This window comes from Diospyros lotus, chromosome 14 (genome assembly GCF_014633365.1).
Source record: "Diospyros lotus cultivar Yz01 chromosome 14, ASM1463336v1, whole genome shotgun sequence".
NCBI lineage: Eukaryota > Viridiplantae > Streptophyta > Magnoliopsida > Ericales > Ebenaceae > Diospyros > Diospyros lotus.
Window position 1 is genome coordinate 686,964 of NC_068351.1, and position 13,248 is coordinate 700,211.

At 36.2% G+C, this 13,248-nt stretch overlaps 1 protein-coding gene across 1 annotated transcript; it reads right to left on the bottom strand.

Annotated features, from left to right (window-relative positions):
• Positions 1 to 956: 956 nt before the first annotated feature.
• Positions 957 to 9,544, bottom strand: LOC127790302 (protein SCAR4-like). The gene is made up of 9 exons (XM_052319744.1): positions 8,951 to 9,544; positions 7,769 to 7,932; positions 7,364 to 7,487; positions 7,157 to 7,286; positions 6,186 to 6,247; positions 2,162 to 6,080; positions 1,818 to 1,904; positions 1,631 to 1,735; positions 957 to 1,552 (listed from the first exon to the last, which is right to left on the bottom strand). The coding sequence occupies exons 1-9, from the start codon at positions 9,103 to 9,105 to the stop codon at positions 1,505 to 1,507; spliced, it is 4,794 nt and encodes a 1,597-aa protein (XP_052175704.1). The 5' UTR covers positions 9,106 to 9,544; the 3' UTR covers positions 957 to 1,504.
• Between the last annotated feature and the right edge of the window lie 3,704 nt (positions 9,545 to 13,248).

The window sequence follows — 13,248 nt, forward strand, 5'->3', positions numbered from 1 at the left end:
CATTATCCTTGAAAGAAATTGTATGAGTTGTGTAAAGCCATCTTTTCATTTTTAGATTTTGAGTTCATTATTTAAATTTAATTTGATTGAGATAATTTGAGAGAAAATTCAAATATAATTTTTTTCTAAGCAGCTGTGGTAACAGCCCAATCCCAGATATGTATTATTGGGTTTTGCCCCACTATATGGAAAAGTCATATTGAACAGTTTTCCCATAAGATTAAGCGTGATTAAGTGAGTGGCAATGTTGCACGTGTTTGAGAACTTAAGATACCATGAGATTGTAAGTTTAATTTTGCTTCCATGTAAGATTGTGCAATCACTTATGTCTATCCGAAGAGCCAAGTGCTAGGTTTTGACTTACAACGAACTCGTCCATACACTTAGATCAAGTCAAAATGGACTATAAAATTTAGGAAGAGTTGGATGGTTTAGACCAAAATAAATAAATAAATAAATAAAACATTAGAACATGCAAAGCAAACCCCATGTAAATGATAATTGATAATTGGTGATTAGTTGAAATAACAAGAAAAATGAGGTCATGATTTGAAGTACATGAATTTCAAACATTTTCTATTGTTTTAATCAATTTATATCCAAATCTAAAGTAAAAGTTTTATTCAATACCTTACAAGATTCATAATGATCAATGCATGTAAATAAATAAATAAATTATGTGATTTTCTTCATCAAAAAACTCTGGTTCCAATGGTGGGTTAGGTAACATAAGGCTTATAACACTTGTTTAGGAACCAATTTAACAACTTCTGATGTAAATGATGGAACTGCACCACCAACCTCAACCATTATAGGAAGAGACGACAACATGCTAAACGCTGCCACAGGCTTAATCAGACACCCAAAGGAGGTTTACCTTTCAGAAGATGTATAATTTGCCAAAATAGCAACAGCTCAAGGTAATAAGATATATGTTACAAACCGCCAGCTCACAGTAGAAACGAAACACAAACTATACATTAAAGAAGAAAATTCGGCACCACTCTAATGCATGCCTTTCACAAGCAAACAACTGGGTCACACCTCAAAACTTTTATGGTCACAGCCAGCAAATATAATTACATTTGAGAGAGAGAGAGAGAGAGAGAGAAAGAGAGAGAAGAAGAAGAAGAAGAAGAAATCTGCAGTGAAGAGACAGTCTCCTATTCACAAAGACAGTTGCCGCCCCTGCAATTTCATGGCTATAAACATACAATCAAAAGGCCTAATAGAGAAAGGAGCTTCAAGAATACATCCCAGTAAACTTCACAAGGAGATCGAGGGAGAGAGAAGAAATCATTCATGGAGACTAGAGGAGTAGAGAATACAGTATGCCGTAGGAAACTCTTATTCCCAAGGAAGACAGGTGCTGCCAGTGCAGTGCAGTTCATGGCAATAACCATACGGCCAAAAAAGCCAAATAGAGCTAGGAGCTTCAAGAAAATACATCCCAGTAAACTTGACCGCAATATCCCAATGTAAGGCCAGCACAAGAAAATACCTTTCATGAATCGCTCCACCCATCTTCATCTTCATCACTTCCAGCCAATGCCTATGAATTGCGACTATCATAGTGAAACACAATCTAAAATATGTGGCATTACAGATAAATATTCATATACAGTGATACCTGACGGATGGAATTTGCTTTCTCCAAAATAGCAGCAACTTTTAAATTGGTTTTTGGGGCCTGAATGCTGGGTCTTGAAGCAGCTGCTGGTTTCAAGTTGAAGGACTGTTGAAACCAAAATCCAGCTCCGTTATTCTCACAGACAAATTTGTGGAAATGTGTAAACCAGAGAAAATTTTCAATTTACCTTAGTTCGTATTTGTTCCAGTAGCGAATCTTTTTCATCTAACTTCTGCCCAATCTGAGGCCTAACGCACTCCGTCACCTTTCTCAACTGCATGAACCACCATCAAAACCATGAGTCAAGCTAAGTCTTGATGAGACACACACACACACACAAACCCATCACAGTGGGAAAGGCGAATAATTTGGAGGGGGAACTCTTAAGTATGATATAAGGGTCTTGTAGAAGATATAGTCATAGATAGAAATGATTGATGAGCTAAAATTCATGTAGTTGATCCCACCTAATGGGATTAAGGTTTCATTCATGTTGTACCAGAAAAGGAGAGACTGGAAAATCATTATTACCTTGCTTTTGTCATGGGCAACGACAGCATCAATGAGAGGATTTTGGGGGCGATGAAGCTTCATCTGCCAATTTCCATTTGGCTTTCCATCTTTGAAAGGAGAAAGTGGAATCAAAGTACTTGATGGCCAAGTAGTTTGTCCACCTGTAATGCCTACAACATGCTGGGGCTGATTGTCCTGCATAGCTGGTGGTGGAGAACTGATGTCTGGAGGACACACCACTCTACCCTCAGAGGTTACAGAGCTTCCCTCCCCTGAAATCGTGTGCAGTGCATATTGTTGCTCAAGCTGAATAAGTGCATCTGGTAAAGACCTGGGAGGATATGTAGAAATTGTATGTTCAGCATTGGCCACCGGTGAAACAATCAGAAGCCGTCGTGACCTCTCACTAAATATGGTCGGTAGCAGTAAAAACGGGTTAGTGGACTGTGTTTCACTTGGAATTGGGAATCCATCTTCACTGTTTCCATGACCAATTGGCACTAGCAACAACGACGGAAGGAAATGATCAGAAGAACCAGCCAAGTTCTCATCAGCATGCTGAGAATTCTCATCTTTTATGGTTGATAGTGCCAAATAGGAATTTGAGGGTTGAATAATCTCTCCCTCTATTGCTAGATGGCCCAATTGATCTTCCTCATCAATCCTATGTGGCAATACTTGAGGAAGAGGATCCAGATTATGCTGCAACAAATTACTCTCAGGAGCTAGGGAAGCATGTTGAACCTTTCCTACCCTCCACTGCACTGGAGGCAAGGGTGGCAATGGAGGCATCTCATCCAAACCAATTTGTGATGCCTCAGGATGCATGCTACGAGAAGGCAGGACCTGATTTGATATATCTGTACCTTTCGCCAACACATCTTGTTGTACAAATTCTGGAGCTGGAGTTTGGTTTAGGACATGCCCCGCTGAAACATCAGCTGATCCTTCGTAATTCAAGTGATTTGAGGATTGTATCTGCTCAGTCTGAACAAATTGCTTAGATGTTCCTTCCGAATGCCAAGATCCCATATTAGATTTATCTACTTGAAACTTAACCTTCCATTCTGAAGGAGACCACAGTACTGCAGTTTTATGCAAAGGTGAAGATGCATCATCTTCTGTATTTTCAATACAATTAATTGGATATTTTGATTCTGAATCTAGGTCTTTTTGATCTGACAAAAATGAGACAGTGGGACCATTATTGTTATTCAAACTCTTCCTGGATATTGAAACAACAGAGTCAGAGATATTATCAAGAAATTCTGATGGCAAACCATCATAAGAGACTGCATTGCTCATAACAGAGTCCAAATCTGATGAGCCAATTGCTTGTTGATCCACCTCCTTTTCTATACCAGAGTCTTGAAAATGGTCTGGAGAATATTTCTCATCAATCCTCAATCCATTCTCATGTAAATCCGTGAGGATAGAAATAGATTCTTCTAGCAAATTTATGGGACTTTTGGATGGAGGCTTGCCACCACCTTCATTGTCATCACAATGGGTGCTGGTGACAGTAGTAGCCACATTCAAGGCTTCTAGGTGACCATTGTCTGTTGCTATGTCATCTAGATGCACAGGAATCTCTGGAACAGGAAGAGAATCCAGAGAATATTGGAAATCAGATGGAGATTCAAGGATAGAGGCATCCTTTCCAACCATATCAATGTCAGATGAGAATCCACACAATTCATCACCATGTGCTGCAGTTGAAGAGCCATACAGATTTTTGTCTCTATAATACAGAGGACTTATTTCAATTGAATCAGGTTCAAGGTGGGGAATATTTTCTGCTGTTTCTGGGAACTTTTGCTCTCTGAAGTAAGCAGCCTGCAGACCATCTACTACAGAAGTTGAGTTAATTGCCATCTCTGTAGAGAATGGAAGAAATTCTGCTTCAGAAACAATGGCATTGGGCTCTATATCTGGATCACAAATTTCAGTTTCAGGCAAACCTGAACTCAGTGGCTGCTCTTCTGTCAATGAAGCAACTGAAAGTGGAAAATCATTCTGACTATCAACCGAAACATTTAAACGTTCATCTACTGCATATTCAGCTTCAAGCACATCATCTAACAAATTTTCATTGCTCTTCTTTTCAGGAGCTAGCTCCAAGCTCCCTGAAAAAAGCTGTAAGGTATCAATCTGTTCTTCATCTAATTTATGTGCAGGAAGATTTCCAGAACACAACTCAGGAGAGAGATCATTTCTTGATTGGGACGGCATATGGGTGAGATTAGGCATGCAGGGTAAGTTATTACCTATATCCATCCTATCTTCTTTGTCATGATTATGTGGAGTATTAAGTTCGTTACACCTTGAAGAACTTTCACCCAATTCCTGTCCCACCAATGCCCCTTGCGTCAATTTTTTTCTATCCTCAGCAAATGAAAGAAAATAGCCTGAATGAGAACTAGAAGATGGTTCTCCAAATTCAGACTTGTAATTTGGGATCTCAGCTTCTAGTTTTAGGAAGGCTTGTGATGGCTCTTCTGTATGTGAAGCAACTGAAATTGGAGAGCCAATCTGATTGTCAATTGAATTTGTGTTGCATTCATCTTCTACATGTTTTTCTTCAAGCACATCATCAGACAAGTTTTCACTTTTGTTCTTTCCAGAAGCCTGCATCGAGAAACAAGAAAGACGGAGTGATGTGTGAGATAAGACGTGTGACTCCTCATCTGCAGGATGATTTTCAGCAGACAACTCAGGGAAGAAATCATCTCTGTTTTGGGAAGGAACATCAGAGAGATTGGATACACACAGTGAATTATCCACCATATACATCTTTTTACTGCGTGCATCAATATCAAATTCATTACAGAGAGAAGAAATTTCATCCAATCCTGGTCCCACTAATGCTCCTACTTTCAAACTTTTTCTTTCCTCCATGGATAAACCCATAGGAGCTAAATCAGTAAGAAATGAACAAGAAGACAGTTCTTCAAACTGAAGCCTGTAATTAGGGATTACAGCTTCCTCAATGCCAAGACCATCAAAAATTGAGTATTCTAGAGATTGGTACAATGGAGTCTCCCCATTTACACAGCACTGGTTAGAAGATGTATTAAAAATATGAGTTTCACAAATTTCAGGTGATGAAAGGGCCTTAGCTGGAACATCACTGTCAGAGGGTGTATTTTCAGACAAATTGCTTAGAGATTCAGAATATGAAAGGGTAGATATTCCCTTTCTGGAGGAGCTGCTTTCTTCATCTGTTTCAATGGAGTTTCCTATTGATTGAGAATCTGAAAAATGAGCATGAAAATTTAGCTGTTCTTCATTTTCATCAGAATCTAGCCCCTGATTTTTATTCAGGAAATGCAGATCATCCTTTGCTCTACACTCAGTGTCTGTTTCCATCTCTGAATCCATGGTTGCTATGGCATCCATGTAATTCTCTACCTCACTAGTAATATCATCAGATTCATAACCGAATGGGCTGCCTTCTATTTTCCTCTCCTCATCAACTACTATTTCCTTTTCAACAACCTCTTCATGAAGTTTAGGCAGATTAATATCTGCTTCAGAAATAGGGTTCTGTTTCGTCAACCCAGAAATTCTAGAATCAACCTCTTCAGTCAACTTACCCATGGATTGTTTGAGTTCAGTTTCCTCAAAGTCAGGAGATAACCCTGGGCTTCTCTTTCTCTGTTGTAATTCTTTCTCAGGGTCCACCACACTGATTTCAAGTATATCACTCCCTGATTCACCAGTAACATTTGATGGCAATTTCAAGGGCGACGAGTTACCAGAGATTTCATGGGCTACATCATCACCTGGTATAGGTGTCTCCAAGAATTTCTCCATATAACTTCTCACGGCTTTTGTTTCAAATGGGAATCCATTCAGTCTTCTCTTCAGTTTAACATGAAATGCAGGGTTATTAATACGATCCCCAACACTTTCCTCCATGAATAACTGATGCAGTCTGCATTACCAAGCATACAAGTTTCTAATCAATAATGTATGCAAAAATTTGTGTAGTGAAACAAGTAAAGGAGATCTCATGCCCCAGTATGAAACTAGTTCTCACTTGGCATGTGATGTTGATAAGACCTCTGAGGTTTCTCCGTTTCTCCATCCTGATCCCTTCTTCTGTCAAATTTAAATAACAAAACATAAACCTTGCTGAAGATTTCAACTTGACACAAACATTCTCCAGTTGCAATTAGGAGAAGGGCATTGTGCTCATTGCCAAAGCCAAAAAAAGGAATTACATATTAAGAAAAAAGCAGAAAAATGGTAAAATCAAACTGAAATTTGGTCATGACGAAAAAAAGAAAAAGGAACTGCTTATTAAGACAAATGCAGCAATGGTAGATATACAAGCTGAAACACACAGAGAAATGGAAAAAACTTTCCCACAACACAGAATTTTGAACCCCATTATGCCACATCTCTAACCTCTAAAATCATACTAAAATCCTGTGGAAACAATAAGTAAATATGAAGCATATAATCGCTGTGGAATATATAAGCATGCATTAATCTGTAAAACAGTGTCAAAGTTCATTCATACTTGATCAGAAACAAACTCTAAAATTAAAAACAACTAAAGAAAACAACAAAGAATTTGAATTAAATATGCATAATTTAAATAAAGAAGGTGTAAAACCACAAGAACTCCCATCAAATAACACCTGATCAGAAATATACAGAAGAAATCTACAATGAAAATTAGACTTAAAAAAGGAAGGCCCCAGGCCTCAAGAATTCTTGTCAAGGTGGATCAAATTTGCATCTCCGTTTTACATGGTAATGCAGATGTTACAGGTCCGTAATTGCTCAGATGTCTGATTAAGTTTCAGAAGCCAAAAACAACACTTTGCATGTTCAGCAAACGGGTCAACTATTTAACAAAGAATAATTATTTCATGTATATCATCTCCAGACTTCAATGTCAAAGCATGGGATCTCAAATCCATGTATCATCAACCAGATGTGTCTTTAGAATGGAACATGCAGCAAAATTATGTTAATTAAAACATTAATCTCACTGTTCACCTTTCCTTTGTGGGTTTTCTTTTCCCTCTGAACTTCTGTATTCATCATCCCAGAGGATGATGAGTCCATTTTGAAGAATGATGGATCAGTGTAACGCTTCAAACATGAGCCAGCACCAGCAACATCAAACCTGTTAGAAGTTATGTCAATTTAGTAAGATTTTCATTTCAGTGGGAATAGTCAGTAAACAGTTAGAAAAGGCAATACTTGTCCAGAAGGAATAGCCGAGGTGGACCTCGGCATTCTTCATAGGAGTCCATAATAAATCGAGGTAGATCCCCCTGCGCTATCAGATTCTGGTCCATACTCATGTTAGGGTGCCAGTCAACACCTGCAAACATCGATGCAAGCATAAGCCTCTTTCATGTAATGCAAGCTCCTTTTTTGTTGGAGCCCAGAAAAAGAAAGCATTCTTCAGTAGATTCATTCAGTAGTCTGAAAGAATCAAACATGCATCATAAAATTGTTGGGCATTTTGTTTGACGTGAAAGTAAAAATCTTAAGCTGGGGGGTGGCAAGAAAATTATTAAGAGTTTAGAAAAGTAATTGAACTGAATTTCATGAAGTACACAGTTTTCAGATAGAACAATCATGTTTTAGAAGAAGTCTAACCAGTATTATGAAAGAACGATGAATGACTAGTTTGGGAGAGGAATGACTTCTCAATTGAAGGAAATTCAGCCTCAAGCTGTTGGACACGAACCATTAAACCATGCCCTCTTGCAGCAGTTGCCATCACTTCATCATGCAAGTCACGGAATACCTCCGCCGCAAACCTTAGAGAACACAAGAAACAAGCAATCATATAAACTTAAATTAGTAGAGGCTTGAATTGAAATGAGTTGCAAGTCTTTGAGACCTTTGACAACAAACTTAAGGTCAAAAGCATGAATGAGTTGCAAGTCTTTGAGCTCTTAGCTATTATCTTGACAGTAAGTAAATTCCTGGGGGTAAAAATTTGAGACATTACAGATGATTTGCTTCATCCTAGACAGAAATATAGATCACATAATTGAAGATGTAAAGGAAGAAACCTTTCATCACATCCAGAGCAATTAGAAGTTCTGTAGATAACTGAAAACACGGTAAAAAGTGGGTGTTTTTTGGGTAATTGACCCTATTAATTAGAATAATTCGTGCAGTATTGGCAGCATATCTTGCATATCACAGATCTGAGAAAGTACTCCAGTTTTCACAATTTTAAGTTCATTTGTAAGAAAGTGCACTAAAAAGAGCCCACGACAATTCACCCAAAACAGGGTCTTGATTTTCACGCATTAAGAAGAAAGTTGATCCTAGACAAATTCAGACAACTTTCTAGTTAAATCGAGCATAGTAAAACTGTCTGCACACTTATCCGAATTTCGAATTTTTATTTCCTATTTTTCAGTTTCTTCAGTTACAAAAATTGCCTCCAAACTCCAAGTCCAAAATGCCGGAAATGCAGCTTTCATCTTAACTCCAGGAATTAACACGATCACTTGGTTTGATTTAGGCTCACCTAAATTGACAATAAGAAAAGGAACCATGGTTCAAGAGAGTTTAGGACACCCGAAGTTCTGCAAGACAAAAGAGTGCTCAACGGCGACAGAAAGAAAATCTTCCAATCCCAACAGATCTCAGACCCGTACCCCCAAACAATTTCCCAGTAACCAAACAGCTCATTCACCAGAACTCTACGAAAAAAACACAGATTCAGGCTCTAATTACACACCATCAGGTCCGAATTTCCCAATTAAAAGGAAATCCAAACTCAACATCAAAAGAATTGAGAAAGTAGAAAACGAGGCTCACTCAGCCAGGTCGCCGAGCTGACGCAGGACGCCAATGAGGCCGGCCATGGCCACGCCTTCCAGAAGAGCTTCAGGATCATCCTTGTCGGCTTCTCTGTACAGCTCCGGATCAGTCAAGCTGTACTCGTTCCTTATCTGGAACCAAGTCAATGGCATTCTCGTCCTCCGATTAATGGCAGCAAAAAAATGTAACCCTAATCCTTTATCGTTTATCCTTCAACCTCCACACCGCATTTCCTCATCAATGATCCGACAAATACACTCGTATGAATATATATATATATATAAATGTATCCACAGTGTCTCAGAGAAAGAGAATTTTGGTAGTATAAAAGTATGAATGAGAGCGAGAGATTTTCAACTGGGAGCGGCGATCGTGCCGCTTACTGCTCCCCCGTTCTATTGAAGCATCAATCTCGTTCCCGTGACATTCATTCACACCATTATACCACACTTTGAGCGACTTGTTTGTATTTTTCAACCCACCACAGTAAAAAGGTTGTGAAGAACCAAAGGTGGGGCCAAGCCGAAGGGACCATCTTCACGCACCTTGGATATTGGCTGCTTTGGAATTGGAGGAGCCCATATCAGAACAGGCATCCATGGAAGAAGATGGAATGGAATCCTCATTTTCTTAATTAATCTAAAGCTCTCAATTCGAAGACAGTGAGTGACTACTAAAATTGAGTGAGTGACAAATTGTATTATTATTGTTTAGCTACACTGTGTGTGTAGGTTATTAATTACGTCAATATTTTTTTTTCTTTTTTAATAATAATTATAAAATTATATATTAAATTAAAATTATTTTTTATTACAAATTAAAATTTAATTTTTTTTATATTTTAATATAAAATTCAATTACTATTTAACATGCGTGAGTGACTCACGCAAAACGAACATCTTTTACCCCCTTCTTCGCTGAACCCTCTTTTGTCCCATCTTTTAGGGGGCGATTGGCCACTATTTGCTTTTTGTCTTTTTAAGGATTCTTTTCTTTTCAACCTTGGTTAACGAAAGTAGTTAGGTTTGTTGGTCTGGCAGTTTGTTTGTTTCACTTACTGCTTATTTTATACTTCTCCAAACCAATCTTACTTCTACAAACAATACCTAATAATAATTATAGTTTTCTCAAGTAACCCTTCTCCTGATTGTGATTAATAACTTACTTAGGTTGTGAAAGCAAAGGGATATTAGTGAGATTAAGCTGTGGATTTATGGTTAATCGATAGACATAACATAGTGGCTGGCTAGCAATGACCTGTAGACGTAATGATGCAGTGTTAGCTTAAAAGCTTCGATTGGATTGGTGGGTGGGGGGGGGGGGCTCAATCTTGCGACTGAAGCAGCCATCGCCTTTTGCCGACCAAATCCCAAACTTCAACGCCTAAATGAACCATGCGTTTGTTGATGTGCGATGAATCATTCATTACCATCAACATTTCAAACTTTAGAAATCGAAAATTTTAGATTCGTTTATGAATGCAGTCATATGCCAACAGTTGCACTCCAATATTTGCTGAATCCCCACCAATCATTTGATGCACATGAAACCATCATTTCCACCTGCCAATGGCCCGTTTTGGGACAGTGGTTTGGTTCTCCTCGCCCACTTCTAGTGTTAGCCCGTGCGGAAATGGATTTGGGAAGTTACCACCTCGCCCCTAATTTCATTGGAGCTGGAAATGAGATAAAAACTTTTATTTTGTTATGGTATATATAATAAGGTATAGGACGAGTTTCGGATTAAGGGCGGAGTGGCCTCACTCTAAGGGTACGCAACGCTCAGTTTAATTATCAAATTGATTAAAATTCACTAACCGATTAAATTAAACTTAAGAAGTAAAATCAAATCGAACAAACTAATTAATTCAAAAAATTGAACCCAAACCGATTAAATTGAAGAAATATAAAAAGATTAAAGAAAATTGAAATAACTGATAGAAAACGCACAAAATCGAATAAAACAAGGTCGTTTTATAAATATCAAAACAATATTGTTTTAAAATTTGGTCGGTTCGATTAGTTTGGTTCTTTCAACCAAAAAATAAAATCGAAAACTAAACTTTTGAGAAAAATTAATGAAAATCGAACCGATACAAGAAAAAAAACTTAACTGAACCGACAAGTTCAATTGGTTCGGTTCAATTAGTTCGACTAAATCGAACTTTTGCCCTTAGCTTACCCTATCCCCAGCCCCACCTCATTGCCAACTCTACCCAATTATCTCTTTCTTTTTAAAAAAAATATCATTAGACACTTACTTGTGGCATTTTTAACTATACCCTTATATTAATATATTATATATTTTTATTGATATAATAAAAAATATAATATATGAATACACGAGCATCATATAACTAATAACAAATGAGTGTTCAAGTAGTATTTTTATTCTTTTTATGGATGAAACCCACATTTTTTATTATTTAAGTGAGTCTTGAATAAATTTATTAATTTATGAATTAAGTATAATAAATAAGCATACTAAAACTTATATATGAATGAAAATATTAAATAAATTGATGGTATACTCCTTAAATTTTGGGTCTTTGGATCAAATATTTTAAATTTTTATCTTTTACTAAATCAATCCTTGAACTTTTTCAAAAAAGACAGACTAATTTAGTGAAGAATAAAAATTTCAAGTATGTTGGAGCCAAAAACTCAAAATTCAAAGTGTATATTTAATTTACTTGACATTGTTAATAAGGGAGGGAGGGGCATTATGGTTAATTTTGAAAAATTTAAAGTCTAATTAAGTTAATTTTAAAGCAGGAGAGATATTTGAGTCAAATAATTAAAATTTAAAAACATATAATCAAATTACTTATTTGTAATAGTTATGCCCATAAATAAAATTGACAGATAACTCACATAAATTGACATGATATACATAAATTTATAATAATTTTATTTAAATTTATAATGATTTTACTTTAAATTAATATAATTCATAAAAATGAGTAAATTTATTATTAATAAAATTATTACGCAATTATAACATCACATTAATTTATGATAATTATTTATGAGAAGGTATATGTTGGCCAAACATTATATGATAATATATGGAGTCCATTATGAAGGAAGGTGGTGGGCATACATACATACATACATACTTACATTACATTGCTGGCCATGTGATGTGGATCCAGTTCATGCCTTGAGAAGTGCTGGCTAACTTCATCGATAAGTTTTATGAAACCACCGTAGAAATGCATTGGACCACGTAAAGTATGTATGACATATTTTGTCACCATTATGTCATAATTTTAAACAATAGAATTGAAGATAAGGAGAAGGTAATTTGGTAGGTTAGGATTTCCAAGTATGTGAGATCTAAGCTAAGTGATTGTATTGTTTCAATCTTTTTCAAAGTGAAATTGTTTCTCTCTTTCTTTCGTTAGCATCCAACTACTTAAATCATTAAATCATGTGCTCAATAATTATTTTCTTATTCTATTTTACATTATTGATTTTTTACGATAATTGTAAAGGAGGTCTCGTTTGAATGGTAATTTACACTTCATAATAAGTATGATAAAAATATTACCTAGACACTCAAAAATGGCACTCCTATATCAGCATATTATATATTTATATTAATTAGATAATTAAATATATATTTTTATTTTTTGTACTTTCACATTTTTTTATGTAGTTATTTGAATTTTTTATTATTTTAATTAAAACTCTATATTATATATTTTTTAAGTCAACTACACACCTCAATAAGAGCGTTTGACACATAAGTACTGAAATACTTAAATTATCCATCATGCCACCACTATATTCGCCACAACTTTTTTTTTCAATGGTCGAATACGAAAAAGGTGCAAATCAATAGCTATGGAGAGAGGTAAAAAAGCAAAGGTGTCAACAGTAGTGAAAGCAGAAAAAATGAAAGTGTCGAAAGGTGCAGAGGCCGTCGATAGCCTTCTGCCACCACCAATGCCTTTGCCCTTTCGCCTCCTACAACCATTGATGCCTTTGCATATTCATCTATAGCCTTTCTCGTCCAACGACAACATTTGCATCTTTTGTCATAGTAGTCAATTTACACTTGTCTCATTACTAGTTACTAAAAAAATAAGTTGTAGCTAACATGGTGAGCGCATGAGAGATAATTTAAGTATTTTAGTGCACATATGTTGCACGCTTTAATTAAAATGTATAATTGACTTACAAATATATAGTTTAAGAGGGTAATCAAAATAATAAAAGTTTAAATAATCACAAAAAAAATATATAAATATGAAATTAAAAATATATATTTAACCTTAACTAAATATATAA